The sequence below is a fragment of the Centruroides sculpturatus genome, unplaced genomic scaffold, assembly GCF_000671375.1.
Source record: "Centruroides sculpturatus isolate CEXI.00-Female unplaced genomic scaffold, Cexi_2.0 scaffold41, whole genome shotgun sequence".
Lineage (NCBI taxonomy): Eukaryota > Metazoa > Arthropoda > Arachnida > Scorpiones > Buthidae > Centruroides > Centruroides sculpturatus.
The window spans coordinates 1,219,132-1,246,558 of record NW_019384983.1 but is presented as its reverse complement, the minus strand read 5'-3'; the positions used below and the strand labels follow the sequence as shown (position 1 = coordinate 1,246,558).

The 27,427-nt window shown below is 25.7% G+C and overlaps 1 protein-coding gene across 1 annotated transcript; it reads right to left on the bottom strand.

The window, feature by feature from the left end:
- Positions 1-461: 461 nt before the first annotated feature.
- Positions 462-27,427, bottom strand: LOC111632815 (DNA mismatch repair protein Msh2-like). The gene is made up of 13 exons (XM_023377342.1): positions 27,388-27,427; positions 18,247-18,302; positions 7,499-7,588; positions 7,249-7,417; positions 6,847-6,972; positions 6,675-6,770; positions 6,547-6,611; positions 6,300-6,467; positions 6,125-6,216; positions 1,266-1,420; positions 1,122-1,189; positions 953-1,054; positions 462-790 (listed from the first exon to the last, which is right to left on the bottom strand). The coding sequence occupies exons 2-13, from the start codon at positions 18,286-18,288 to the stop codon at positions 635-637; spliced, it is 1,329 nt and encodes a 442-aa protein (XP_023233110.1). The 5' UTR covers positions 18,289-18,302; positions 27,388-27,427; the 3' UTR covers positions 462-634.

Genomic DNA, 27,427 nt, shown 5'->3' with positions numbered 1-27,427 from the left:
AGTTACTGAATTATGAAACTTTCTTCTCCTGAAATTTACACTGATTTATGAGAATGAAAAAATATCTTGGTTGTGACACCCATTACAAATTTCATATTGTAGTTATATTTATGTTATTTAGAATGTATATGAAATTAAATAGTATAATATTTATTTTATTTTAATAATTTTTGTTAATGATGTATAGTTGTTAGAAAAAAATAAAAATAAAACTAATTTCTCAGTGAATAATTATTTTCAGTCAGAATTCTAACCTGAATCTGAAAAATCTAAAATGTCATCATGACCTTTGAAAAGTGCAATATTGTCAATTTTAACATTACTGTGCATTTTTTAAATATAACAATTATTAACAGTCATCATATTATAAATTCACAAAAAGTTAAAAAAAAAATTAAATAAATTATTTATTTAATTTTCGAATTAACATGGATATAAAAAAATCATTATATGAGGTAATATGATCTTAATAGTAATACATTTATTTGTTGGGAAAAAAATTCTTCCATTTGATACATTTAAAATTTAAGTAATAAAATATAAACAAAAACTGGTAATCAATGTAGATCTTTATTGTAATTATTTTACTAATAAAAATTTTTTAAAAATATATAAAATATAAACTTTTTGTAATCTAAGCTTTAGAAATGAGTTCATTAATATAAGAATTATTCTTAGAAACTATATTATCTTTCAAATTGTTGAGCTTCATATTAAATAACTCTTTTTCTGCTGAGTTTAGAGAACTACAAATGTCAGTTATATATTCTTTCATAATTTGTTCAGCTTCCTAAAAAACAAAAAAAAAAAAACACAATTAGCCAATAAAATCAGTTTTTTAAATAATTAAGTTAATAGGTTGATAAAATGTATGTTTCAATATCTTTTGAAGTAACTAAGCCAGGTGAAAATTTCTTTTTCAAAACTTAGTTTACTATTTTAATAAATTTACCTCATATTCTATTTTCCTGCTTTTTGCAACAGGTTCTTCTTCATTAGAAGATGCATTATTCCAATGAAAATCTTCAAAATCACTTAATTTTTGTTTAGCAAGCTAAAATAATTTTATCACAATTTAGTTAGTTAGTTAATAATTGATAAATTTATAAAAAAAACTTTACCTCTATGACATGTGATGGAAAATGTACTAATTCTGCTACATGTATACCAAAACTTTGATCACAAATTCCTATTTATAAGTATAAAATTAGTTTAATTGCTTAATATTTTAGTAATATAGTTAATTAGAAAGTTAAAAAGCAAACCTTCTTTAATTTTATATAGAAAAGTAATATTTTCTTCTGATGTAAGTGCTGTTACTTGGAGATTACTAACATTCTGTGCTTTCTCTGCCAGTGCAGTTAACTCATGAAAATGTGTGGCAAATAAACAGTAGGCATTTATCTTATTTGCTATGTGACTATTAAATAAATTTTTCAGGTATTAGCTATAAATTTTCTTCAGTTTAATGATTTAAAAAATTAATTTCTTAGAAGCTACTTAAAAGAAGAGCATGGAGATTTTTATAATTATTAAAGTTATTATAAAATATGAAAGTACAATCATTGATATAATCAGTAGTTGTTAAATATAATTAATAAATATATATTAATCTCAAAAAAGTCATTCAAAAAGAATTCTTGAAATATAATATAGACATCTCTATTATACAAATTTCTAGAGACATTTATATTTAAATCTTCAGATTTTGACGATTTAAATATAAAAATAAAATTAAAATATGTATTGCATAAGATGTGTGACTTTTGATTTTTTTTGTTCAAAATAATAATACTAAATATCATTTATTACAGCTAACATAAATTAATAATTATAATTTTTATATTGATCTATATATTTTTTTAAAGTTAATTTAATTATTTGAAATAACAACAACAAAAAATAAATACATAAAATAACATTTTAAAGATAATATGCAATTATTGGTAATGATAAAACATCTTCATTTCCCATCTTATGATTTAAATAATAATAATAATAGTTTTCAGATTATTTGTTTAACTTTATTAATACATTTTTATGGAATAAAATTGAAATGATTATTTATTCATTTCTGTTTGATTTTAATATCTTCATTTAAAATTTATTTTAATTTTTATTTATTGTCTCTGTTGTATAAATAAAATTTTCTTTTCTGCAAATACATAATGGTATTTTTAATACTAGGTAATACATAAAATGAATATTCTTTTATAACTATAATTTTAATTTATTATAATTTTATTTTATTCTATTTATTAGTAAATAAATTTAAGAACAAAGAAACTTCAATGTTATATTTCTCAAAATTATATTCATTATAGTATTCAGAGAAAAATAATCTATTCTTAATATAAATTACTTGTCATTTTTGTAATGTAGAATAAAAGACAAGACAGCATAAATGATATATATGAGTTTTGAATATGTAAATAAATAGGAAATAAACTGTTTCTTAAATAAGATTTAAAATTTATTTACATACCTTGTAGATATTAATTATTAATTTTATAATCAAATAAAGTTTGTAAAAAATGTTTATCATCTCTAATAAAATAAAAATTTTGTGAAGGAATAATAATAAAAAAAGCTTGTTTTTAAAAATAAAATTTACTGAACAGAACTGTTCTCATAGTTTTTCTTTTTATAAATATTTTTATATTTTAATATCAGAATATCCAAAATTAATACAGTAGAACCTCGAAAACGCGGCCTAATGTGGACCGAAGGGTGGCCGAGTTTGTGAAAATGCCGGGTTATCGGGAATGGGGTTAAAAAAGGATAAGCATGCGTGTTTCCTCAGAAAATACTGTACTGTACTTGTATGTATTGTTTGCTTGAGAATACAACAGAGAATAAACTGCCCAAATACCCTTAAACAAAGGAAAAGTACGTACTTTATGAAGGCATAGAGCCTTTACTACATGAAAATGAAAATTAATGAATACACTGTGTACAGTAATTTACCTGATAAGACAGACCTCAGAAAAATACTTTATGAGAGCTTTTATACTTTTATAAAGCTGTCTATAATGAAAATTAATTAACTAAGGATTTTTTTGCCCTGCCAGGGTGTGGCCGAGTTATCCGGAGTGCCGGGTTATTGAGAGCCGAGTTTTCGAGGTTCTACTGTACAAGACATGTTAGCCAAAATTTAATGAAATTGTAAAAATATTCTATTAAAAATAATTTACATTTTATATCATTATAAATAATATATTGTTACATTAGCTATCAAATAAAAACCCCAGGTTCAGATATTGTTCCAGAAATTAACAATATGCCATGTTGTTATTTATATATCTCTTACCAAAAATGTTTTCATGATGATAAAACTGTCTTAAAACAAACAGTAAACAAATCTGAAAATCTAAAGTTAGAAGATTACCACCTTTATTTGAATATTAACAGTGGCTATTATTTTAAAAACTGTATATTTTCTCTGTGATTACTATTCAAGAGCAGTTATTATTTTCTTTGCACATACTCATTTCATTTCTGTTTTTAATAAAGTATTTATTTATTTATGAAAGTTAAGTTCTAAACTAGAAATAAGAAATTAATTAAAAAGTACACCTACTGTGAATTATACATTTTACATATTTCATTTTCTATTGAAGTTTAGATACATTAGATATTCTATTCAATATTAGATACATATGGTACCTAGTGTAGTTTACATATACAGATAACCCCCGTATAACATGGGAGTTATGTTCCAGAAAATTGCCATGTTATGCGAATTCATGTTATGTTATATGAAACAAAGAACTAGTGCGAAAAAGGGGGTTAGGTTCCAAAAATTAAAAAACATGTTTTGCAAGACTCATCAAACTCGACTCAACTAATAAAGGAATTTGATGGAAAACTTGCCATGTGTCTTCGGAATAAAACACAATACTAGTGTTTACTACACCACAATAAAAAACATGTTGTTAAATCCTTATTTAAATCGGATTTATTATTAATTTTTTTCACAGTTAAAATACTTATTTATTATTTAAGTAAATATTTTACCAGAGGATTACTCATTTTATATGATGATCTCAGCATGAACATCATCAACTAGTAACAGTTTGTGGGTGCTCATTAATAGCGGTCACTCTGCAACGGGAGTGCGCTGCTGTTTGTAGGCATTTAGGAATGATGGTGAAAGAAAGATGGTGGCACCCGCACTATCGATAGTATCGTGTGGAGGAATCTATAATTCTAAAATGGGCTTTCAGAGGCAAATGAAAGGTCCCAATTGTATAATTTAACCATTAAATGGATTATTTATTGAAAGAGCATTCAAAGTAGCCAAGAAAACAATTAGAATGCTCGTGTGGAGTTATGTGGAAGTATAAAAGAACGCACCCTTTATTACATTTTATGTTGTACAAGGATTTTACCCAATTCCTAAACCATGTTATAGTGAACCTGTGCTATAAAAGCACCATGTTATACGGGGGATGTTCCCAATTCTCGAACCGTATTAGATTGAATCCGTGCTATAGAAGTGCTGTGTTATATGGGGGTTACCTGTATATATATATATTAATTTTACATTGTTTTCCTGTTTCAGAAATCCTTGAATAGTTATATTTCATGCATTAATGACAAGATGCACTTATTACTTGAATGAAATTGATAGTACTAAAATTCTAATCAATGTCAGTACAGTCGACCCCCCTATAATTACGGTCCCTATAGTTACGATTCCTATAAAACTACGAAAAAATTGCTACCGGTATCCGTAAAAAATAGTAAAAGTTCCCTATAAACACCTCAAACGTCATCGGGAAGCCGAACTACTTTCCCGCCGTCCGTAGCGCCACGCTACGGAGAGATTTCTATCGTCTGGACAGTATTATATAAATTATATATAAATTAGGTACTGTACATATAATTATATATTNTTCTATAACAGACTTTTGATGCGTCTCATATTCCAAACGCAATGAAACATATTTCTCATTAAGTTTTCTGAGCATGGCATTATGAAAACGAACTCCATTATTTTTTGCATCAATAGTGATGTAATTTTTTTTGCGCAAGGCTTTCTCTTCCTGCAGAGCAAAAGGAAACAATTTTTTTAAATTTAAAATTGTGAAATATAAATTGATGTAATGTAAAATGTCAAATTTTACCTTTTTCGTAACTCTAAAATAATACCCTATTTGGCTGCAATTTTCAAGTTTTACAGATTTATCTGGCTCTAAGCCTAGATCTTTTGCAACCTGTGATTAAATAAAATTTTGGATTAATAAAGGTGAAATAAATATAACTACTGAATTAGTTAATATATCTATAAAAGTGCAGAATAATTAAAGTAAAATATAACATGAAAACTATAATGCAAAATATTGTTGTAAACTGTATATGTAACAATGAATGTAAAGACACAGTAAGATGTATAATGAACTAAAATTACAGAAGAATTATCTTTTTGGTGTTAATTTTCTATAAATATACACAAAAATATGTGAAATTAAAATTATATTTGCTACTATTTTTAATGAAATTATTTCATCTTCAGGCAAAGAAAACAAGTTAAAAAAAACAAGAAATAATAAAAAAAATTTCCATTTCCAATACAAAATTTCTTTACAGAATTTCTACTTCTATTGATTGAATTACATTATAAAAAATAATTTACATTTAATATGAACTTTTTAATAAACAGGTTTTAATAAATTAAAATGATATCAGATATTTGAGGTTGTACAATGGACTATTTAAATACACATTCCAAAAACTAGTTAAATAGCAATCTAGAATTACAAACTTTCCACACATTGTATACAGTAATACCTCGACTTACGCTACCCCAACTTACGCAAACCCGGAATTACGTATAATTTATTGATGTGGTAAATTTATGTAATTTGACTCATGGTTTATGTATTAATGTATATAAAAACATTATGCAAAATTAATTTTTATGTTTTAAGATTAGTTTAAAGAACTGAGTTTTGATTTTCTTGTTATGTACTTATTTTCAAATATATTTAGATTGTTATATGTTTAATCTATGTATGAAATTATTCATAAAAAAATCCACTGGAAAAGCAGTTTTATGGGTAAATATTTAAATTATAAGCCATTATGCATTATAATAAAACAAATTCAAATATATTCTTACTCTGATATTGCCCATGCAAGACCAAATCCATCATAAGTTGATGTTCCTCTTCCTAATTCATCAATAATTATTAATGAATTTTCTGTAGCCGACTAAATAAATGAAATTAATAATAAGCACTTACTTTTAAAATTAAATTTTAATTTATTCAACAAAATTTATATTTTATACTTACTTTTAATATAGAAGCTGTCTCAAGCATTTCTGCCATAAATGTAGATACACCTTTTAGTTGTATGTCACCTGCACCCACACGTGTCAAAATGGCATCAACAATTGAAATATTTCCTTCCTCACAGGGAATAAAACTACCAATTTGTGCCATCAAAACATTTATAGCTACCTAGAATTTTAGATTGATGATATTGCCAAATGTATATACAAGAAATTATAAAATTATTTAATATATCAAATATATTTACAGATCGTATAAAGGTTGACTTTCCTCCCATATTAGGACCAGTTATAATATGAAAGTTCTTTTCTTCTGAAATATATTTTGAAATATTAGTTAATGTTTAAAAAAATTGTTATTAAAAATTTTTCTTACTTTTATCTAATATCACATCATTTGGAATAAAATCTATATTTTCTTGAACTTCAAGACAAGGATGTCGAGCCTGTTTCATACTTATGATCCCATTTTCTATACAGTAAATAATTTTTAATTAAGTATCTTAAAAATACAATATCAATATTTCATTTCATTAATGTAAAAATACCTTTCAACATTAATTTTGGACGAACAAAAGGTTGAGGTGCTCCTATTGCACTCATGCTGAACGCTATGTATACATCCAACTGTGCTAATAAATCACTAAGCTGCTGCATTGGTTCACTATAACCAGCTTTGAAAATTAAAACCAGTCATTAGAAGAATAAAATTATTTCAAAAAATTGTACATGTTAAAAATTTTGAGTTTAACTCACAACTGTAATAAAATTTCAAGAAAGTCATACAGAGATTTATAATTATTGTAATGTATTTTATATTACAATAATTTAAAATACAGTTTAGACAGATAACTATAATAATATTTTTCTAAAGCAAATTTTTTTAGGAATAATTTAAGTTAAATATAATAATAAAAATTTGAATTAGAGAAGAAGTTATATACTCTTACAGGCTATTCCAATGATTAATTCTATAACAGACTTTTGATGCGTCTCATATTCCAAACGCAATGAAACATATTTCTCATTAAGTTTTCTGAGCATGGCATTATGAAAACGAACTCCATTATTTTTTGCATCAATAGTGATGTAATTTTTTTTGCGCAAGGCTTTCTCTTCCTGCAGAGCAAAAGGAAACAATTTTTTTAAATTTAAAATTGTGAAATATAAATTGATGTAATGTAAAATGTCAAATTTTACCTTTTTCGTAACTCTAAAATAATACCCTATTTGGCTGCAATTTTCAAGTTTTACAGATTTATCTGGCTCTAAGCCTAGATCTTTTGCAACCTGTGATTAAATAAAATTTTGGATTAATAAAGGTGAAATAAATATAACTACTGAATTAGTTAATATATCTATAAAAATGCAGAATAATTAAAGTAAAATATAACATGAAAACTATAATGCAAAATATTGTTGTAAACTGTATATGTAACAATGAATGTAAAGACACAGTAAGATGTATAATGAACTAAAATTACAGAAGAATTATCTTTTTGGTGTTAATTTTCTATAAATATACACAAAAATATGTGAAATTAAAATTATATTTGCTACTATTTTTAATGAAATTATTTCATCTTCAGGCAAAGAAAACAAGTTAAAAAAAACAAGAAATAATAAAAAAAATTTCCATTTCCAATACAAAATTTCTTTACAGAATTTCTACTTCTATTGATTGAATTACATTATAAAAAATAATTTACATTTAATATGAACTTTTTAATAAACAGGTTTTAATAAATTAAAATGATATCAGATATTTGAGGTTGTACAATGGACTATTTAAATACACATTCCAAAAACTAGTTAAATAGCAATCTAGAATTACAAACTTTCCACACATTGTGTACAGTAATACCTCGACTTACGCTACCCCAACTTACGCAAACCCGGAATTACGCGATTTTCAAGTTTTGTCGATTCATCTTTTGTTTGAGTGCCACGCACTCTTGATTACTCACTCCCCCACACTATTGTTCAGCTTACATGTTCAGATGTGCTGCACAGAATCGACACATAGCTACAATTTATTTTGTGTTATTTATTTCTGTGTTCATTATATCTACGGAGACTTGAGAGACTATGTGGTGATTTCTTGTAACCGTGAACGAATCAAAAGATGAGCTAAGATTAATTAGAACATTTATTAGCTTACATACATCTGACTTGGATTTTACACAAATTGAGAAATTATATCCCGACTTACTCGGTTATCACTTGGTCCCACCTATTGCACAAGTTTGGGGTATTACTGTATTCTAGTTTTAAACTTAATTTTCCAAGAGAACATTCTTAATTTTATCATTTATTAACAAGATATTGAAAGAAAGATATTTTTACTTCATATCATCATGTAAGTAAAGTTAAATGATATGATGTAATCATTAAAAATCAACTAGATAATCAACTATAATTTAATACATTAGATGAGAAAATAATTAACTTTCAGAAAAGTTTATTATATTCATATGATAATACATGTTCATTTTGCAATACTGATAATAAAAGTTATATTAAATGTAGATGGTAATAATAGAGTAAAGCACATTCAAACTGCCCAATGAAAATTAAAAAGAAGATGTACATTACAGATTTAAGAAAAATTTTTAACAGAATTACATATGAAAAAGATAATACAAGGAGCAGTGAAAAATATTTATTAAATAATTATCCAAATTTAATATTGAAGAAATGGTATAATCACTTTCTTCTTCACAGATATGATATAAAATACAATAAAAAGGTAGTACTCTACATGAAATTGCCTTACATGAAAAATATTTTCAAAAAATGTTTAAATAAAATGCATAAATTTAATATATGTATAGCCCCTACATTATGCAATAAATTAAAAGATATATTCCACAATAAGACTAGTACAAAAACTAAAAAGCAAAAAACAGATAATGCAGGTATTGTTTACAGTTTACAATGTTCATGTTAACCCCCTTATTATTACATAGGTAAGACTGGCAGAACCCTAGGAAAAAAGATTAAAAGAACATGATGCAGCTATATGTCTTAAACATAAATATGTGTGAAGGAGTTCAAATCACCAAGTAGTACTATGACATTATCTCTTGGTTGCAGGTAGTTCAGGGAATGGTAAATCATATGGTCATAATTTTGTTACACTTTAGAGCAGTGGTTTCCAAAGTGGATGCTACCACACTGTGGGCAGTGAGTAAATCTAGGGGGGCGAAAAGAAGCGAGTGGCATGGGGATGCTGGAGACAGGGTACTGAATGGTGACCATAGGTGAAGGTTGGGATCACTGAAACCTTTCCTTTTCCTCTGTTGAAATGAGTAAGAAGAAACATTGCATTTAATATTTTCCAGATGTTGAGAGTAATGTTTTGTAAGGATACAAAGTGTCAGGTTCATAGAAAAGTTTTTCTAAGAATATTTCAAGCTCTTCTTTCACATGAGGATTAGAAGTTAGGGGGTGTTGAGTATAACTTTATGGAACCAAAGGGCAGTGGCTTGAAAGAGTATGGGAATCACTGCTTTAGAGTAATATGAAGTTTACTTTTAAAGACCAATTTTTATTAAGTTAGCATAAAATATCTTTGGTTTATGGTATCGGTTCTGATTATTATTTGCCTAATGTAGCAGTGTTAAAAATATTCCATGTTATGTTTGTGTACTTTTGAATTTAAGAAGATGGTTTATTCAATACAAAGTAAGACATTACCATTACATTTACCATTACCAGAAGAACCATTACATTTGTTGCTGTTATTATTTTTAATTAATTTTGAATTTATATCTATTTCTCAATAATTTTAGTTAGTGATGAAGGGCTGTAAACTGTAAGTTGGCCTGAAATCCATATAATAATGTATGTAATCAACCAAAATAAATATAATTAAATTCTACATTTTGGATCATTGAATTAACAATAGAGTTTCTGCAGGTGTACACCTGCAGAAACAAAACATTATTGTATAGTTAGACTTATAAATATATATTTCAGAGATTAATTTTTATATTTTTAGATATAATAAACAAATTCTAAAGCAACTCATCAAGTCCATAATCTTATCTTTCAGTTCAATTTTCTTATTTATAGTTAGGATTAGGGAATTTTCAAGAATTATTTAATGTAATTATAGTCAGTGATCTCAACAACAAAGAAAGTAAATGTACTGTTTTTCAAATAATTGATTTAAGCATAATGGAGTTATGTTCTAGGCAATATGTTCTATAGGTTTAACTCCTTGAATTTTCAAATCAAATTTATTAAAGAAATTTTTGCTATATCATTTTAGATGATATTGGAAAACAATTAGCAAAATAATTCACAAATGTTACAGTCATTATTTATATCAGTGGTTCCCAAAGTGGACACTACAAAGTGTGGGTGGTGAGTAACTCTAGGGGGTGAGAGTATGAACAGTAACCATAGGCAAAAGTTGGGGTCAGTGACCTTTCCCTTGCCTCTTTCAAAACAAGTAAGAAGAAACATTGCATTTAATAGTTTTCAGATGTGGATAACAATGTATAATAAGGATACAAAATATAAGTTTCATAGAAAAGTTTTCCTTAAATGAGCTAGGACATTGGGTATAACTTTATGGAACCAAGGAGCAGTGGCTCAAAAAAGTTTGAGAATCACTGGTTTATATTTTTTAGCATAGCCTCTGAAGACAAAAACACATTAACAAATAAAGAATAATTCCAGTTCTCTGAACTTTGCAGTTTGATCTTTCACATGATTATTTATATAGAATTTTAAACTAAAAAGAATGTATAATTTGATTATAACAGAAATAAATTAATTTTTACAATATTCAAACCACATAATCAATTTTAGGAGAAGAGAACAAATGTATCTTATTATACAGTATTGTAACTGACCCTTTAATTTGTCTAGTTAATCATATTTATTTTAATTCAACTATTGAAAAAAAAACAGCTTTTTGTCAAAAAATTTATTTTTATTTTGAGCTTTTAGCATATTTGGTTCTTGAATTTTTGAAATACAGTAGAGCCTCGAAAACTCGGCACTCGATAACCCAGCAGTCTGGATAACTCGGCCACACCCTGGCAGGAGAAAAAAATCCTTAGTTAATTAATTTTCATGATAAAGACAGCTTTATGCCTCATAAAGTATATTTCTGAGGTCTGTTTTATCAGGTAAATTACTGTACAGTGTATTCATTAATTTTCATTTTCATGTAGTAAAGGCTCTATGCCTTCGTAAAAGACGTACTTTTCCTTTGTTTAAGGGTATTTGGGCAGTTTATTCTCTGTTGTATTCTCAAGTAAACAATACATACAAATACAGTATAGTATTTTCTGAGGAAACACTCATACTTATTTTTTTTAACCCCATTCCCGATAACCCGACATTTTCACAAACTTGGCCACCCTTCGGTCCACATTAGGCCGAGTTTTCGAGGCTCTACTGTATTTTGGAATTTGTAATTCAGATTCTAAAATAATTTGAATTGTTAATTCTATAATGTCTAAGAAACACAGAAACTCAAAATGGGATTAAAATTTTTTGAAGTTTCAAAATACTTTTCTAAAAATGAAAATAACTTAACAAAAGGTTATTAATAATAATTACAAATAAGTTTATCTAAACAAATTTATTCATTAAAATAATGATGATATTATTATTATTTCAACCAAAATTCAATTTATCGTACAAATAAATCTACAATAGCTGATAGAACTTAGTATAAATTTTCACTTAAAGTGACATATTGAAAAATATTTTGCTTCAAGTGAATAATTTATCCTAAAATACTGCAGTTTATTTTCAGTTGTAATTTTGTATAGTAATTAAAAATTTAATTACTATACAAAAAATAGACTATTAATTGTCTATTAGTTGATTAATTTAAAAATGTTTGGAATGTAGTTAATGTTAAATTGACAAAAAATCCTATAACATTATATGTTTTGTTTGTAAATTAAAATATAAAATTTTAAAAAATTTATCACAATATTTTTATATTCTCCAGAATCACTTCTACAGGATACAGAACACTCATTTGAACAACTTATATAAACATAAACTAGATAAAACTGACAATTTTTTGGTTTATGTGTATATTAATATTATATAGTAAAATTTCATATAATTTATTACAGTTAGTTTCATACATGAAACAAAATAGGTAAACCCAAACAACAGAAAATACTAATAAACATCAAGGAGTTACTGTTTTGTGATAAAAAAATTTTTCAAAACGATTCTCATATCCAGAAAAACATTTTCTAATAACTTTTTTAAAATTTGAATCAATTACTGTATCTTACTCTTCGGCTTTTCTTTTTCGTGGATCTGATGATGTAATGTGAATCATCTTGAAAATGTTTTATTATAGTAAGAGTGACACTGCGAATGCAGTTAGAATTTTCTGTTGTTTTGACTTACCTATAAGCAAATGGACTTGTTTACTACAAGATTGAAATAAAATAATTGGTTTAAAAAAATTGTTCATTTTAGAGACTTATTTATTATTATTCACTTTTCTAAAAATGTCCACTTCATAAAATACTCAGAAATTTACTTATCTCAACAATTAATCATCATATACTCATATTATATAGGATGTTTTAGAAATGTTTGGCCAAATTTCATAGACTTAAAAGAACTTGAATTAAAAAGTTGAGGACAATTTTTTGATCTTTAGCTTACTTAATGAGTTAAGCATTTAAGTATAGTAATGTCATTGATTGTTAAATATGTTCAAATAAGCCAGGTGCCAGATGAACTGTTCAATAAAGAAATTATGATTAGTAAACAAATTTAATCATTGTTATGTTATATAGACTTAAAAAAAAATAGAAATAACATCACTACAGTTTGATGCTTAATAATTTGCTAATTAAACTTCTGATCAAAAAATGGTTCTAGACTTTCTTATTCATGTTTTCTGTCCTATAGACCTATGAAATTTGGTCAAACATTTCCTAAACGTCGTTTATATCATATTAAATCAATTATAATCAATTCAATATTATGTTATTATGCTAATTTTACTAATTTTACTAATACTTCTTTATAATAATAAATGAATGAATTGATTTAAAGAAATATATTACTGATTCAATATGATTAAAAACATATTAAACTAATAATTAATATGAAATAAGAAGTAATAAAATTTGTTCTATTTTACTATGCATCTTATACAAAAATTATTAAATCAACTTATTTTATCATCGCAACTGTTATTTAATAACAAAAAAAAGTAAACAATTGCTTAATATTTCTGTATTGAAATTTGTTATGATATGAAATGACTAAGCCTTTTAAATCATTGTTATGAAACAAGAGGAAGCAATAGAATATCAAATTTAAGTATCTTTCATAGTAGACAACAGTATATTTTAATGTCATTTATCTATTTGTAGTCTCCCTGCAATGCGTGTCCTGTTTACAAAAAAGGAATTAGGAGTGACACTCCTAATCTTTAATGAATCTTTTCTAAGTTTGAAAGACATCAAATTATTTATTAAATATTGCATTATAATTTTCAAAATTAATTACAAATATTACTATAGTAAATAAATATATTTTGTATAAGAATTATATTCAGAAGAATAATATAACAACAAATTGGAAAGTAATATATGATTATTATTTTTTATTTAAAAAATTTTTTAGGATTCTAAATATTAAAGGAAAAATGATATAAAACAAAACAAATTTTGAGTTGTAAAATAAAGTTTTTTTTTATATCATATAGTTACTATTGTGTAATATATAATAATTAAAAATCCCCACTTACATATTATATTATATACATATACTTACATATACATCATATTATATATAAAATAAATATATACATGTGTTGGATGTGTTAAACAAAATCTAATATTCAAAAATATATTTTTAATATTTTTATTATTGTATGTATCATGTAAGTACAGTATTGCTTATCATTAACAATTAAAATAACTAACCACATTTAAAAAAATGAATAAGTTATCACTTTATAAGTTTATACAAGTCAGTAATTAATGTTTTATAGATTTTTTAAGACATTGAACAGATTAACGAAAACCCTTAATATGTACATATTTAAATTGTCTGATAATATTTTAGTATTTTCATCACACAGATATTTAACCTTTCACTTTATTTTAGAAAATCTTATGAAACTGAAAAATATTTTTATAATATGAAAAGGATGCTATAAAATATTTAATGTAGGATTCCAATTATCAAAGGTTACACGGACCATGCAAAGGTACTTCAGATAACCATAAACTAAAATAATGTGGAATGTTTGATAAACTAACACTTATTAAATAAACTTGATTTGGATCCATTAATGTATGCAATACACTCTACTTTTAGATTAGGACTACTTAATGAATATAATAATTTTTAAGTAAAAGCATTTTATTGCATAGCATTTTAATTACAATTTACTTAGTAGTAAAAACTCACTGTGTTTGGCGTTATTGCTCGTTTTTTCCCGTTTATTCACGCCAAACACAGTGAGTTTTTACTACTAATTATTGTTACTTGGCGTGAATAGCATACTAGTCTATATTACAATTTACATTTATTAAAGTAATGATTCTATTAACAATTGGCTATAATTACAATTAAAAACTCATTAATATTCTTAAAGTTCATACTGTTTTGAAGATGTCACCACAAAAAAATTCTTTTAAAACTTCTAGTCCTTTTTGAAAATACATATACCATACTACATTCTCTTTACTGACAATGTACTCTTTCACAATTTATCTCAGATAATATGAAACCTCAGTTAAATGATAATTCTTGGTTTACTAGAATTATATATTTTAAAATTTAATATTTACAAAAATAGAATTAAAATTTANTTTATATAGGTAATATATGAATTACTATCATTTAATTGATAGCTTATAAAGAATAAGCATAGAAAAGAATGCTTATAAAAATATTTTCCAAAACTTTTCTCACCTCACCTAATACACAGCTTACACAATTTTTCAAATAGTTTCTCAAAAGTATAGAATTATTAATACATCATCACTGGTTCTATCATCATCATCATCATCATTCATAGTTGCTATTTGCAATATTTCTCAATATATAATTTGAGATATGTTACAAAATAATAACTATAAATGATAATGATTAAAAGATTACTGAAATAAACACCACTATATTATTTACATTAAATAAGAAGTTTAAAAAAATTATATAATAAAAATTCAATAAATTATTTTGTAAAAGATAAACATGGACATGATCTGTCATACATGTAAAAAAAAATAAAAAATTTCAAATGAAAATAATTACATATATGAATATTAAACAGTTAAAAGAATCAAATTTTTAGGATTAGATTTCAGTTAGTTAAGTTAAATCTAACTATATCCTGTTATCCTATCAAACATGTTACATGATAATACAAGTAAACATTTTTTAGTTATGAAATATTTTTTAATTTTTTGTTAACAAGTAAATAGTAACATAACTGCTTATACTGATGATAAATATTTATCACCAATATAAGCAGTTTAAGAGAAAATATCAAAGATTTTTCACAAGATTACTCATTTGAATATTTTTCAAATAATTGAAAAACAGTAAATCCTAAATATAGATGATAAAAAGAAAAAAGCCCAGACTGAAAAATACTTCTAGCCATAAGTGTTAACCACATTCCTGTTTTGGCTTAATGTGGAATGCTCTAATCATCTAACATATCTTAAAGCACTTGCTATGATAAAGGAAAAAAAAAATGTTTTTCTATCTAAGTTTTTTTTGTTTTGCTAAGATAAGAATTTTGACATATCTCTCTTTCAAATGTGAGCTACTGCATTCTTTTGCATAAATAAATAAATAAAATATTTGATTTATACATAAAGTTTTATATAGTGTTTTTATATTAAAGTCAACTACCTTTTTACTCTGTTGCATAGAATTTTTTTTTTTTTCAATTGTAGTTTTCAATTTATTAATAACTAAATGAAATAAAACTAAAATAATAAAATACATTTTAAAATACAAAGATTTAAACATATAATTTCAAAAACAAGAATAACTAAATTACATGCAAATTGCAAAACAACATCTTCACAAGATCAATAAAAAATAAAATGCATGCAGTTAGTTAAAGAAAAAAAAACAGCATGCTTTAAAAATATGTATTTGAATAATTGAAGATGTGACTCTTTCAATTGTCAATTTTGTTTACTTTTGGATTTGTTTTACTTAAAAAACCTGATTACTGTTTTATATAAATCTGATTATGTATAATCTATTCATTATTAGGTATTTCATAACCATTTGTCTGTACTTCAGTTTAAAATTGTAACCATTCTATGACCATTTTGTGAATGAGTGTGTTATTTCAGCCTTGTGTCTATTGGATTTGCTGCTCATTGTCATTACAATGACAATGATTTAGTAACTCTTCTTGTTTCTTGATAATTTCTACAGCTTGTGTTTCCCCAATCTTGAACACTTCTTTAATTTTCTCATTTGTGATATTCAACAATTTCCATCTTCTCTCTTATGTTAATGATTTGTGTGAAGTAATGTCAACACTTGCAGCATTCTGTCTTCACCAGATTAATAACAGACAAAGATGTAGAAATTACAACTATCAACTTATATAGTAATTTTAATCCATCAAAAGCATATGAGAATGTGAACAGAGAAAGAAGGTGAAGAGTGCAAAATGATAGGAATGACAACTGTGAATCCGGAATGAATGTCCATAGAACTATTTTTGACGAACTTCACCAATGTGTTAGTGCATTGAAAAATTGCTTTTTCTAATTATGGTCATAAGGTGCATGTACAGTACTGATATGAATAGAGACACATTAAGCAAACATTTCCAATAGCAAGATAGCCAATTTAAAAATTTTACTATCATAAAATTGTGCAGTCAAATCAGTTTTAAGAACTTAACAAAAAATATAATATTGAGTTTTGGAATTAATTTTACTGCAAATGTAGTAACTCCAAACAAGAAAGAATTATTCAGATTCATTCTATTTATTTCAATATAATTCTTAAGTCGATTTATATATTTTCATTTATACTGGCTAATAAAATAGTTCATTAAAATTTTTTCATTAAAAAATAATAAATTTATGACCCATAATTTAAAATTACTCTCTATTTTTCCACTTTTTGTACTATTGAAAAGCCAAATTTGAATCAGCTTAAACATAATAGAATATAAAATGAATATGATTTATCCTTCTGCTTCTATTCAATTTTTTTTTTTTTTTAAATTTCAATATGTAACTGGTTCAGACACTGTTATTGTCTAGGAATTATCACATCCACAGACTCTAAAAATACTAGTCAATAAACAACTTTATTTTACCCAGGTGCATTTCTGAAATTACAATATTTTCCTCCTCTGTGGGTTTCCTTTCATACAAGCTAAACAAGACACAAACATTTATACTAATTTCCACAGCAATATCATTTTTTCCTGTGTTCTTTTCCTTAACCATACATATTATCCACAGTCCTTGCTGTCGGTATCTTCATTCACCAACTCTCCTCAATGTTGGTGAATGAGGTGAAAAATAACAAATGAAGGTACAGGTTAGTAAAAAATGATTACAATATTGAAAAAATGTTTGTGCCTTGTTTAACTTGTATGAAAGAAAGCCCACTGAGGAAGGAAATATTGTAATTTCTGAAATGTATCTGGATAAAATAAAGTTGTTGATTGACCAGTATTTTTAGAGTCTATGGATATGATAATTACTAGAAAATAATGGTGTCTGAACCAGTTACATACTGAAATGAAATGAATATTTTTATTTCAAAAATTCAAGAGTAAAGTATAAAAAATAATATATACATATAAAGATAAATTATTAACTAGGAAATAATATTAATTTATTACATAGTTATTACTTTTAAAGATAATAAATTATTTTTTACATTATTTTTAAATGCTGCATGTTCATGCCAAAAGTTAAATATATCCTCATACTAACCTTATAAAATTGATCTCTTATTTCTTCTTCGATAGTAGTCATTTGATTCCTAAATTCTGGTGAAAGAAAAATATATGAATCTCACAAATATATAAAATTCATAAATAAAATTATTTTATTCAAATTAACTATTTAGATTCAAAAACATAATTGATAACTAAAAAATAATTTCAAATGAATAATACATAACATATAAAGGTAGAATATTTAATACAAAACAAACCAATCTAATTATTAAATTTAATGAATGTTGCAATCTACATATACAACCAAAGAGAGCTCATAATCTAAAATGCACTCATTAAATGGAAAAATTAATGTATGAGATAATGTAGCAGTATTCATTGTTTTATACTTGCCACTAAAAATAACATCAGAAAATGAATTGGATTTTTTCCAACCTAAAATATATTAATTAAAAACGAGCTATAAATGTTTGAGAGGTAGATTCAATATCAAAGGTAAGCATCAGTTTTAAATTAAAAAAAGGGCAATAAGCTTTTTTAAATAGTTGTAAAATCATCAGCTTGTAACTATGGGGAATTTAGAATCGAATCCAGACAAAGAACCTGAGTAATTTTTCATGGGGAATCTGTATCAGATTTGTGCCATCTAATGAAAAATGATGGTATCTATCAAAAAATTGAAAATTGAAATATTGATAATATGTGATGTGATATTCAGATGTAGCAATACAGCCAGTTTGCATTGTCCTATAACAATTCCAGTCAGAGATTCATTAGTGGTAGGAGACAGTATCTGCATGTAATATGATTGAAAAAGACAGTACATGTGTCAGCCAATGGAAGGCTGGTTTTCTTGTCATGTAACACATTGGAAAAAAAAAAAAAGGCAGCATTTGTAATACTGTCTTTGTTTTTGCTTGGTCACATGTTTAGTACAGACTGCAAACATGTTTTCATGCTGTTTTGATCATTATAATATGTATAGAAATAGGTAAGTCAATTTTATCTAACACATCATTCATTACTCACAATTTCAGGAACCGTAGTGACATCATCATAAGGACTATAAGTGTTCAAGTGCTTGGAAGTGAATAGCAATGTACAGAGCATCTAGATTTCATTACTATGGTAGTGTTTTCAAAGCACTTTCACAGGATCTGATTTCCTACAAGGCATTTTCACATTACGTCAGATTTTCTTCCAAGTACGCTCAAGATATCGTCTGAATGTTTTCCTATCATGTTTAATCATCTTTAATGAGACATTTGCAGATATAAATATTGCAGGTCAATCAAAGCATTACTATTGCATCCTCTGACATGTGGTCTCAAAGATGAGGACATCTGTGGTGTGTTTTATTACTTTCTTAAATTATAGAGATTGTTTTACTAAAATTGTTATTTAGTTCAACAATTGTTGACCAGAATAAAAATTGAGACCTTGTACTTTATGCTCATGAAATTGGTTAAGTTGTAAGCATAGAGCGATTTGTCAGTAGTCACAAATTCATTGACAGGGCCAGATCATCGCATAGACAAATGAGACAAATGTTTAGGGGCCCAGCCAAACTGTATTTTGAAAAACTAAAATTTATTGTTGTATATTAATAAAACTTTAAGATTTGTTTTAGTTTCTCATATTACAGTATTTAGTTTTGTTTTATTTATTGTTTTATATTTTTTGTGCGCTCTATTTCTTGTGGGAGAGGGAGTGGGCCTGGCAAGAATAAAATGTCTAGGGCCTCAAAGTGGGTTAATCTGGCCCTGTTCATTGCCACTGACAAAATCCATGAGATGATAGAGCAAAAAATGAAATGTACTAAAAATGTGCCTTATTTTTCAGATTTTTAAAATATTTGTGCAACATCAACTAAATCCATGGGTGTTCACACTATGGAAACTGATGATTTCCATTATTTTACCAATCTCATTTGTGCCAAGAATGCATGTAGTGACATACCAAAACTGCCAGATAATGTTGAGTGAAATTTACACAGGAAGGTCCTCTGACATGTCAATATAAAACTGATTTTGACTTAGAATACATGATTGTTTAATCAGATGTCTTGTTGAAGTAGTCATGCAGGGCAACATTTCCTGGGCCCCAAAATACAAGACCAAGAGGGATTTGACCCAACAGTGGCCAAGCAGTTCCATTCCCTGAACACTAGTAGTTTGGTCATGGGTTGGCACCTCGCCAGGCTGGTCACCATGGAACTTTCTGGGTTTTCTCCATGCCTTTAATGCCTAAATAGGGGCTAGTTACCCTTAAAAGACCTCCTAGGCAGATCACACAAGTGTTGCATAACTAACAAAACAAATAGACAAACCAACAAACAAAGAGGAATTCTGAAGAAGAAGTCATCATCACAATATTGGTTTCCAAAATGCCAGAAAACTGAAGATCATTTTGGAAAAATCTATCTGTGCTGATTTGGTCACATCATTATATTAATGCTTGTATTCCAGAAGTTTTTTCTATTTCATAAATGACATAACAATTATATAAACTTTCCTCTGGATTTATGATTTTGTTTCTATTCTGCATTCCTGAATTCTGCAGATACTGTCTTTTTTGTCAAGTACAACAGTAGATATGTAGATATGGAAGAAGGCAATATCTGCAAAAAACTTTATCTTTTCAAGCCTATTTCAATTTTGGTGGTGTACATAAAATTTGACTAATTTCTCATTAGAGTACATACTTAATTTCATCATGGTAGAACTAATGGTAGCCAAACAGCCAACAATTTTCAGTTTTTGCCTTTTTCCCCAAATTGACATCTCTATAAATAATACTTTTTTCCATTTGTTGGCACATATAGTGTACCATTGTGGGTCAGGCAGAATCCATGATGAGCATAGTAGAAAGGCCGTTTTTAGTACCCACAGGGCAGAAAAAAGTCATTTAAAATAATATAATGCATTTATAGTCACTTTTATAACCACTTAAAGGGGATTTTTTGGATGAATAAACTGAAATGTCCTTCGAATCTGATAATCACCTGAATTCAAGAATTACTCAGAAGACGAGTAATTCTCAGATAATATCTGAGAATTATATCTGGTAATTCGGTATATAGTATTTGAAAATTATATCTGGCAATAAGGTACAATTCAAAATCAATCACAGTAACAGGTCACTGTGATAGATTTCAAAGAGTCCAAAATATTGGTGGAGGCTCTGTCACAGATTGTATCTTTACTGAAGAGGGATCCGATCCAAAATGCATTTAAATAAAATAACTGAAAATTAATCATCATCTGAGTAATTCTTGAACTTGGGTGAACATTGGATTTGAAGGATACAACGTTTTGGTTTATTCATCTGAAAAACCCTTTTAAGTGGTTATAAAAGTGAATGAAAAAATACTATTAACTTAGAGAATATTTAAATAATTTTGCAAGATATAAATGAATTTATATCAAAATGTTTTACTGTCATTTTATTTTATAAACATATTTGTTTTTTCTTACCCAATAAAAGCATGACTTCTAACAGAGTAAAGGAATAAAGATTTGTATAGAATTAAATGTAAATAATAAATTATCATTCTGATAGAAACTAAGACAATTGCTTTATCAAATGCATCATAATAATCTGAATAAAAATTTATAATCTTACATGATTTGAGTTTGGAGAATGTTAATATATATAAAAAAAATATTACATGTTACATTTTAACTCTTAAAATCTGAAAATAACTTATTTGTTTTTGAATGATTTCTCTTATAATTTTTCAAAATGACAACTCATATCTGATAAATATAACAGAAATGTTTTAAGTATCTTCTTTTTAAATACCATACAAAGCAACATTTATAACAAAAGATAACTGTCATTCTTATTAATACAATATCATCTTAGCTCTATTACAAACATTTACCATTTTATAATATGAATAACTACTTTTTCTTAAGTGTAAATATTCCTTTATTCAATCCATTCTCATCACTTGCATGTTCAGTAACATGTGAATAGTATATTATATTATTATAATTAATACAAGTCTAATAAAATAATCAAGTACATATAATAAGAAAGTATAAATTTTATAAAGCATTCATAATGAGTAACTAAAGAATGTAAGGTATGCAAAATAATTTATTGAGATGTTTTTGTCCATAATTTTTGACGTAAGCTTTTTAAAATTATTATTTATAATTTGAGAAGTCTAGATTATGAATAATGATGATAAAAACAAAATGAATATAATGGTTTTGAAGTTATAAGTTTGATTCTTTTTGTCTACTTGTGTGACACATACCTGATATATTTAATATTGGTTTTGTTGTTTTTGTATAAAAAACAAGAGAATATTAACTACCATTTTTTAGTAATAAATGATTTCATTTTAAACAACAAGATCAACTAAATTCAGAAGTTTTAAGGAGTCCAGAAATTTATTCATGATATGCAATGCTTTTTGAGATATTTTATATCATCATCATTTATATAATTTTTATCATACTATTAAGTATTATGTAATAATGAAGTCAGATGTAGTGATCTAATCTGATCTCTGCAAGATAATATACAAATCACAATGTTTCTTTGGAAATTTCTCAGAAAAATAAGCTTGCTCAGTTTCCTATTGATTGCTGTTTATTTGAATCAATAATGCTAACTTATAATAGGATGTACAACATACTGTTGTGTATTAACATTACTATATACAGTATTTTCATTGGTAATAATCATGACAACCTTCTTGAGAGTAATGCTGCAAAATTAAGGCAATCACTACATGATGAGGCATCTTCCAAAAACAGATATTTTAAAATATGAAGTGAATATCAGAGATAAAATAATAATAATAATGCATTATTTTAAAATTTTATTACAATATAGTTTTTAGTGGAACTGCTTCTATTTTTATGTCAAATAGATGATGAAAAATAACTTTTTGATTGAAAGAAGCAGTGTTTTTAAATAAATTTAAAAATTATATATATCAATGTCATCGTTTCAATCTGTTTTTGTTGTCAAATTCTATATCTACATTTCTCAAATGAAAAATTTATCTTTAACAAGTAAATTTTGATTATATTTAAAGTCTATAATGTTTTCATTCAAAATAAACACAAAATGGCAAGTAAAAGAAACTTCATTAAATATATGTAGTAATATGTTTTACTGTATTTCCCCGGAATGACCGGCATGCTGGTTTAAGTGAGGCTGTACATTCTCTCTGGAGTGCGCATTAAAAAACGAACATGTTACGTCACATAAAAACCAATGAATTTTTATTCTAAAACCAAAACTGTTAGCATTACATCAAAAACTATGATTATATGTTTAATTTCTTCATTTATCCTCTTTCTAACGACATAAGATACTCTTGGAATTCCAAAAGTATTTCTTTTTAATGTGTATTTTATTGTTATTTGATTCAAAAATGCAAAAATAAACATATTAAATTTAAGAAACTTACAGTAAATTAGGATTAACATTGGCTTTGTGTAAAATTCGAGAGGAAAGTGCTATTTTAAGGTCAGGGTAGATGGTCAGTATAGCCTAAGCTAACTACTACTACTACTACATCAATAAGACATTAATTGTTTTGTCATCTTGTAAATGAAAATTCTTCCTGATCAATGTCTTGATCAACCCTTCCTGATTCAGTCAAATTAAAATGTTGTTATTTTATTGTACTCAGAGGAATATTTTCTTTAATGTTTAATTAACAAACTAGTTTGCTACATCTGATTAATTTTATATTTTGGTCACAGTTTAACTGGCATGCCGGTCACTCCACAAAAATACAATACATAAAATAATATTTAAGTTATTTTTTATGTATTATTTACTGAACTTAATTTAGGGATCACAAATGAATTGGAATATTTTGATTATTAAAATAAAGTAAAAAATCTTGTGATACTAATTGTCTTATGATGACAATTTAAATACATACCACATCAAGCTGAGAACTATATAAACAAAATGTGACAGAATTCTTTTAGATTTCAAATGAATATCTAACAACTGTAAGAAATATTTCTATTATATTTTGTGATTTGTCATTATAAAGCTAAATGTCCATAATTATATAAACAAAGACTAAAGGACACAAGAATTTTATAAATAGCAAATTTCAATTTAAATAGAAATCTTTCTGCTTAAATGCAAAATTATTTTCTGCAATCAATAAACAATTACAAAATTATAAGAAGAATTTTTAAAAAACTGTTTGAAATTGTGCATTTTTATTAGATAATTTCTTAGATTTATCTTAAGCAGCATCTAAAATATGGTGTTTTAATATAATTATATAATAAATAAATATATATATATTAAATTTGCATTTTATTGAACCATTTCCAACACTTTTTGATCACAGTTTACCCCTGTGATCAAAAAGTATCAAATTTTAAAAAGTCTTCAAATTTTTTGTTTGCTTATTAAATAATAATACAGTAGAGCCTCGATTATCCGACCCCCGATTAACCGACACCTCAGTTAACCGACCGTCCTAGTCGGCAAATTTCAAATGTCCGCTAGTGATGTGGCGCTACAATATTTGGCTATGTCTTGGCTACTTTAATATTATTTTTACGTGTTTTAGCTGGCAACACTCATTTGACCATGAAAGGGAGCCAGTATTTAAACGAGGCTTAATTTTCTAATTTTTAACGATACAATAGCGACGATTATTATTTTAAAAAATTTTTGTTAGGCTTAACATCGATGAAAATTCAACGCGAAGTAGGTTAATAGCGATATACTAATATACTAATTACATGGGATATAATAATATACTACACTAATAATGGATTTTTCATACTTTTCGGTTATCCGACTTTTCAATTATCTGACCAACCCCAGTCCCCAATTGGGTCGGATAATTGAGGCTCTACTGTATGTAAAACAATTATTAAAAAAATTTAAATAATATAAACTTAAATCTCAAATAATATTCAAACTGTAAACACTTCTTTGAACAGTTGTGTATAAACAATGTGTTCATCCAAAGAAATAATATTAAAAAATATCTCAGCAGTTTTGAATGCTTTAATCATCTGTATGTCAGGGATCTGCAACATACTGTCCACAGGCACTCAAAATATATTTTTCTAACCAGCATAGTTTCTTTTTACCAACATGTTTTACCATTAACATCTGAACTAATTCAAAGCATACAAACTTCTGTTGTTATTCTGAAATAAAGAAATCTTAACGTAGATCTTTGACTATATCTTTTGTGCCTGGCCCTAGACTCGTCTCTTACAGCTTACATGGCCTTTCTCAGAAACAAACTATGTGAGCTGGATTTTGGATTTCGGTCTTATTTGGACCAAATATATTTTTTGTTTAAGTGTACATTTTTTTAACACGTTCTGTGTAACAGTTGTATACTTTAAATATAAGTAATTTAATTAACAAAAATTAGTTATTATGTATACAAAATATAAAATTTACATTGTGTATTGTATTTATGAATTAATTTTTATCAGAATAATAAAATATACAATTTGAAAACTAAAAGAACATTTTAAAAATCTTCACAATCTACTTAAAATACATTAATAATACAAAATATTCAAAGTCTACTTAATTGGATAACTAATACTTAACAAATACCATGAAAACAAGTCCTGAGTACTTTTGAACATCCCAGTTCATTATTAGAGAAGTCTACTCATTAAAAAATAACCAAACATTACATACTTTTAAATTTAAATCCATTTTAAAATTTGAATTCTGAAGATAAATTTCACTTGCATGGACTTAAAAGTATTCAAGGTTGATTATGTTTTGATTGTAGTCATCATATTATTAGTTCTCTAATGAAACAGATTTTGGATATTGTGCAGAAATTGGAAATTAGTCTTACTTAAATTAACAATATATTGAATCTTTAAGTTTTAATTAAATAAACATATATAATCCTTAAAATTTTATTAATATTACAATCTCAATAACTTTTTACTACATCTGTTATAAGATTTTTTTCATATCAATCTATCCTTTATCTTTATATTTTTCTCAGCATTTTGAAATATTAAATTTTAAATTTGAATTTCATATATTTTATAAATTTATAATTTTTAAAAATATATGACATATATTTATATTTGTATTTAAATTTGAATTTTGTATTTAAATTTTTGCAGAAAAACTGCATGCAAAATCAATGAAAACTGTGTTTACAGATATTATTCTAAATCACAAAATTCTGTCTAGTTTTTATTCTATAATGAAATTCTAATTAATTTTAAAATATAAATCTAAGAAATATTTCTATACTACAAGAAATTTTGAAGTTTTGTTTTGATGATATTATTTTTCTCTTTTTAGTAATTTAGAAAATTAAAGTATGGAATGCATGTCAGCTGTAGTTATCAAATTTCATAAATTGATTTGTCTGGTTACTATCAGCAACCAGAATCAATTAATGGCTATTGTGCATGACATGCCACATTTGCATTTAATATAATTGATGTTACTAACTCTTTCATTCATATATAATATATTTGACAATTTTAAAAAAATGCATTCAAATACACTCCCTGAGTTATTAGAGTAGCAATCTTCTGCTAAAGAAAAACAGTCAAAGTTCCTAACTTGTCAGGATATACAAAATCAAAATGGTAAAAAAGAAAAAAAATGATGATAATAAACGATGCATAAGAAAATATTTTTCTCTTATTGTTTTTGTATATAATCATCAAATTAAGATTTTTAAATACATAATTAATTTTCTTTTATTTTTGCAAATTAAATGTAAGATTATATATAAAAATTTACTTAACAGCAAAATAAAATTGTAATTTTAACTCTGAATTAATTTTCTTAATTGTAATTTTAATCCAAATTTGATATTTTCAACTTTTTTAAAATCAAATATTGACAGCATTAAGCATTAAATAAATTGTTGTCTTTCATGCATGTAAGTTTACAAAATAAACCATTTCATCTTATTTTTCAAATTTCTTTCATAACATTCATATTTTTAAAATTTTATAAAAACTATTTAATTCTGTCTTTTAATTTTCTGAATGTATATAACTCTCTAACAATTTTACATATAAATACTAAATTTAATTCATATACTAAATTAATTTTTATATAGGTAATATATGAATTACTATCATTTAATTGATAGCTTATAAAGAATAAGCATAGAAAAGAATGCTTATAAAAATATTTTCCAAAACTTTTCTCACCTCACCTAATACACAGCTTACACAATTTTTCAAATAGTTTCTCAA

Excerpts from the sequence above, each read along its gene's own strand:
- LOC111632815 (XM_023377342.1), bottom strand. The coding sequence starts at position 18,288 with ATGACTACTATCGAAGAAGAAATAAGAGATCAATTTTATAAG. Across the intron at positions 7,589-18,246 it reads TAAGAGATCAATTTTATAAG|GTTGCAAAAGATCTAGGCTT; the intron begins GTTAGTATGAGG and ends ATTTAATCACAG. Across the intron at positions 7,418-7,498 it reads ATTTTAGAGTTACGAAAAAG|GAAGAGAAAGCCTTGCGCAA; the intron begins GTAAAATTTGAC and ends TTTGCTCTGCAG.